Source organism: Ornithodoros turicata, chromosome 6, assembly GCF_037126465.1.
Source record: "Ornithodoros turicata isolate Travis chromosome 6, ASM3712646v1, whole genome shotgun sequence".
NCBI lineage: Eukaryota > Metazoa > Arthropoda > Arachnida > Ixodida > Argasidae > Ornithodoros > Ornithodoros turicata.
In genome coordinates this window covers 23,480,188-23,485,800 of record NC_088206.1, presented here as the reverse complement: position 1 = coordinate 23,485,800, position 5,613 = coordinate 23,480,188, and the positions used below count along the sequence as shown (strand labels likewise).

Sequence of the window (5,613 nt, the reverse complement as noted above, 5' to 3'; positions counted from 1 at the left end):
CATGGTGGTTGTTCTTTCCTGCTTTCACCTAGGTTACACAATTATGTTGGGTAAGAGATGCTGGTTTCTGTTTGTGAAAGACAAGTAAAATAACAAAAACAATTATGGTTGGTGGAAATTTGTTGAAGTTGCATCTGATACAGCTTCCCAGTGTATTCTTATAACGTTTATGTAGCAATCTAACTATGCTCAACTGAACAAATGAAACTAAAATGCAACGAATGAGAGCAAGATGCCACGGCCTACATCTGTGCCATCCTTCCTGAGAGAAGGATGCCTTCCTCTGAAGGTTCTCCAAGAGAGAGAGACTTTTTTTTCTGTCTTAAAAGTCACATTACACATTTGTGTATCAGATGGTTCTCTAGATAAACAAAAACAAGGCAATAGGAGCTTGTCAGCTGGAGGTTGGGAGATTGTCCAGCAAAAAATTCTGAATAAATTAAAGATGCCATTACACTTGGTGGTTTCTTTTGCTGATCAATCACAAATGCGATGGGTGAATCCCATTCGTTTTGTTTGACAGCACAGAAGGACCTCCCAAAGCATGGCCTACTTACTACCTTCGGGGTCCTATTAGGTGGCACAAAGTATTGGAAGGGGCGAACTTCGAATTATGGACTCCCTGCCATCATTTCTGGGGGGTGTGGATGACCTTTTTTCAATATGTAGTCTCTTAGTGCACAGTGCAAAGCATACACCTATGATTGTGTGCTAAGGAGCACTGAGGTGAGGTGGCTGTGGTGTGTTCTGCAACGAATAAAATAAGTTGTGGGTAACATCTCCCTCTGTCTCTGGAATTATGAACAAAGGACAAACACAAACAGTGTTAGACTTCTGTTCCGTCCCCTGGCAGGGCCAATCATACGGCTCGTAACACAGCTCAAGTGGGTGAGAAGAAAGAAATTAAGAAAGGCACGCAGACTTACATACGTCATGCAAGGGACCGTGCCCGTCTCAAACTGTTTTTTGCAAATTTGATTGTGCTGTGACAATACATTCTGCACAGAGGTTCCTAACGGACAGCTCAGCTCATTGCTCCTTTAAGGCTTCCCTTACGTTTAGTGCCTTTCATTTTGCATCGTTTCCACTTTGGATGCCGCTGTGCATCAGCAACAGCAGAGAATTACTTCCTTGTTCCAAGTTTGTTTTTCTCCACTATTGGGGAGGGATTCAGTGGCGGGTGACAGGGTTTCCTTAGCTTTTGTTTTGGTCCAAACTGTCGCTTTAACAAGCGAAGCACTGGGATTCGTCACAGAATAAATGACATATCGAAGCTGACAGTGCCAAAGAAATTCTGAGCACAATGCGATGCTCTGCGTTTGATCATGCCATGTGCTTTCTGTACGTGATACCGGTGTTAGCGGCAATGTCGGTAAAGGCATGACTAAATGCATGGCACGTTGCCACTGGTCCTCAAATGCACAGAAAAACACGAGTGCTTTTGACATATGGTATTTTATCACGAAGTCGACGTTTAATACTGCCTTGTGGTCTCGTCTGTGATAAAAGTTTGCACCTCATACATGTGACTTTATCTTCGTACCTACCCACAAAACACTGTAGCCTAAGGACACGTGTCAATTCTAGCAATCAGTTAACGCACTAAGCACCCGAAGTACAAAAAGCACAGAGTTTGTACAACTACACATTTTATTATCTAGAAACTGCGCTACATTTGAAACTATTTTCCTGCCTGATGCGCCTTTTGTCGGAAGGTGTTAATCCTCTCTTCCATGATAGGGCGGAAGTGTCGTACGAGCCCCTGGACGGGCCAGGCAGCGCCGTCACCCAAAGCACAGATGGTATGGCCCTCAATCTGCTTGCTCAGCTCGTAGATCATGTCAATCTCGTCTACTCGAGCGTCTCCTGTCACAAATCGGGCCATCATCTTGTTGAGCCAGGTGACCCCTTCCCGACAGGGTGTGCATTGGCCACAGCTCTCGTGCTTGTAGAATTCAATAAGCCTGGCAATGGCCCGCACAATGTCTGTTTGCTTATTCATCACAATGATTGCAGCTGTGCCTAAGCCTGTCTGTGCTTCCACGAGTGCGTCAAAGTCCATGAGAACTTTGTCGCACACGTCCTTTGGGATGACCGGTGTGGATGAGCCTCCTGGGATGACAGCCAAGAGGTTGTCCCATCCTCCAACCACTCCGCCAGAATGCCGCTCAATGAGCTCGCGTAGAGGGATCGACATCTCCTCCTCAACCGTACATGGATTGTTCACGTGGCCAGAGATGTTGAACAGCTTTGTGCCGCTGTTACGTGTGCGTCCAAAGGAGGCGAACCAAGCACCACCTCGTCGGCAGATGGTAGGTGATACGGCCACGGTTTCCACATTGGTTACAGTTGTAGGGCAGCCAAAGACTCCAACGTCAGCTGGGAAGGGAGGCTTTAATCTAGGCTTTCCTTGCTTACCCTCGATGGACTCGATGAGTGCAGTCTCCTCGCCGCAGATATAGGCACCGGCGCCTCGATGTACGAACACATCGAAGTCATAGCCGCTCCCGCAGGCGTTTTTGCCAATCAATCCAGCATTGTAAGCTTCTTTGATGGCAACCTGAAGGTTGGATGCTTCGTTGTAAAACTCTCCCCTGATGTAGATGTAAGCGGCGCGGGCGCCCATCGCACGACCGGCGATAAGGCAGCCTTCGACCAGTGTATGGGGGTCGTGGCGCATGATTTCACGGTCTTTGCAAGTCCCTGGTTCGCCTTCATCCGCGTTCACGACAAGGTACTTGGGCCTACCATCCGAGGGCTTGTTCATGAAGCTCCATTTAAGACCGGAAGGGAACCCAGCACCTCCGCGACCTCGTAGGCCGGACTTCTTAATCTCATCAATAATCCAGTCGGCACCCTTTAGCACAATCTCTTTCGTTTTGTACCAGTCACCGCGACTCATCGCTCCTTTAAGCTTCCAATCGTGACGACCATATAGGTTTTGAAAGATGCGGTCGTCATCACTGAGCGGCCCAAACTTTGTCTTAGTTTGTGGTGGAGGTGTTGCACTTGCACTGTAACGCACCAAAACGGCAGTCGGCCTGAAACGAACCAACCCCGTTTGCAACCGCAGACCCAGCTGCGAAGCCATTTTCTCCTTCGCGATGAGCGGATTAGAACGGATTGTTATTGGCCACTGTAGTGGCCACTTTCTGGATTTGGCCTGGATTCAAAAAGGGTCGTGGGATCACGGGATCACTTCACGGACTTCACGTGCTTCTCATGTTCTCGTGGTTCAGTTAAAAAGTTAAAACCATGGTTAAAGGTCAGCTCCGGGGGTACCTTGACTTATTGAAACTGTAACGATATTCTGGAAGCCCATATCGAACTGTGTCTGAAACCACCCTTCATTTCCAGAAAATGGCCCCATATTTTAAATAATCGTAAATTAACCATCCCGAAACACACATGGGGGCCGCCATTTTTATGACCGAATTGGTTTAGGCGGTCTATACCGCTGACGTAAGTGATATCAGTATTCTTCAACAACCCTCCCTCTCTACCGAGCATACGGGAAGGTAAACAAGCGATGGTGGCAGGGAGCGTCTGCTCGATCGACGTAGGCTCCTTGATTGCAGTGTTTTTCTATTTGTGGAATATGCAAATGACAAAACACGTTGTTGATACCACCAGTGCGCTTAGGATTCGTGCAATTATGAATGTCGCGTTGCCGACCTGCGGCTAACTGGCGATCGCCACGAACGTCACGTATTATCAACCGAGCTGTGCTACGCCTACATACGAAAGATATTTTTGTTGGAATTGTACCGTATTTTCCGGTGTATAACGCACAAGAAACGGGCCGAATTTGAGAAAAGTTCCATGTATAACGCGCACCGCATTGTTGCTACAAGCTTCTGTACTGTCACAAGTAAACGTACAATAAACAATAAACCAAGGCGGTGTATATTTGAAACACATTTAGTCAAAGCCGTTAAACCCCCGATGCAACAGCTAGGTGTCATACAGTATACTTCAGTCTCCTCTCCGCTTTCGGTTTTGCGTCCCTTCTCAATCACGCCAGCCTTCCGAAATGAATTCAGCATTTAACTTTTTATGGAGCCCAGTGCCTTTTCGCCGGTTTTGTCAACTGGCCCTAAGAGATTTGGGAGAAAGTCACAGCACACCCTGGAAGAGGCTAGAATTTGTGGCGAGTGGAACAATACAACCAAGAGGGAACTAACCCGGATGGAAGAGAAAAGGTGACACTCGGAGACAACGGAGAAAAGAAGCATGACCATCTACTCCGAAAACAAGACAACTCCGGCACCCGAAACCTTCTACAACGGAGACAGGGCAATTGGTCTCTTGTTTCAAGCCCGTACGGACTCCCTTCCAACACAGAAGCGACTTTGCGAACTATTTGGACACGCAAACCCATCATGTACGTTATGTAACACCGGAGAAGAAGAGGACATACAACACATCCTGCAGTCTTGCCCGGCCCTACACGAAGACGGAGTGCCCAAGACACCAGTCCCTATCGCCGCCATGTTGGGCTTCGAGGCATCGCACAACTCCCAACTCCAGATCAACGACACGAAGAAAGTCCTCCTCAAGTGGGAAAAGGCCTCCAAAATCAAATCAAGAGCGCTCCACGAGACGGCCGCCAGACCCCATCTCGAAACCGAAACCGGCCAAACAGAGCGGCCGGCCAACACAAACCACAGCCATCAAGTGGCGCCCCCGCAAGACAGAACTCCCCAGCATCCACTCAAATTCCTCGCTCCTCTTATGAGAGCTTGGACACTCGCCTGTGACTCCTTTTGTGGATGTCTGCCCTGTTGTGAAAGGGATTAGGCGAACCTGAACCTTGTACGCTACCGACCTCTTCAGAGCACTTTTTTACTGTCTAACGCGCGCGGTATACACCGGAAAATACGGTAGTTATCTTTGATAAAGTAAGCCCAGTAAACCAGAAATATCCCAGGTACGTCCCACAAAGGTCGCACACGTCGCATATATGTCCGTCACGTCTATGCGACGTTCCCTATACGTCCAGAATTTGTCTTTGAAAAAAAAAATAATAATAATAATTGGGGATTTACGTCGCGAGACATCTGAGATCATGAGCGACGCCACAGCGGTCAGTCTGTGCATTGCTTTTGCTCACCTGAGGGTCTAAGCAACTTCTACCCTGCCACCAAGTTGCTGGCGTCCTCGACCGGGTTCGAACCAGCGACCTCGGGATCAGAAGGCGAACACGCTACCGACTGAACCACCGAGGCCGGTCTCTGAAGTGTCCTTTACTTTCTATATCCCTGAGACATCTGATAGATGTAAAAAGAAAGGAGCAAGCGCGCGTTATTTTTCGAAGACATTTAGGGCACGTGACCCTTAGTGGCATCACGTAAGCAAACGGGGAAAATTTCTGGGTTTACTACTTTATTTACCAAGCAGCCACATATAGACAGTAGCTTGAGTTGAAAACACGATATTTGCCAGGATGGGGTGTCAGGACCCTAGTAGCACAAAACGTCGCGGAAACGTCTTTATTTGGTCAAATTAGGAAGAAGACGATCAGGATCAGGAATAAGTTTACTTTCGGTGGACCTACTGACTGTCTCAAACCAAAAGCAGTAGGAAACACAGGCGTTGAGTTGACGGTGAGTT

The 5,613-nt window shown here is 47.9% G+C and overlaps 1 protein-coding gene across 1 annotated transcript; it reads right to left on the bottom strand.

Moving 5' to 3' along the window:
• Window positions 1-1,631: 1,631 nt before the first annotated feature.
• On the bottom strand, window positions 1,632-3,138 carry LOC135396432 (NADH dehydrogenase [ubiquinone] flavoprotein 1, mitochondrial-like). Its single transcript, XM_064627394.1, has one exon. It carries the CDS (start codon window positions 3,089-3,091, stop codon window positions 1,682-1,684), a length of 1,410 nt encoding a protein of 469 aa, XP_064483464.1. The 5' UTR covers window positions 3,092-3,138; the 3' UTR covers window positions 1,632-1,681.
• Window positions 3,139-5,613: the final 2,475 nt, after the last annotated feature.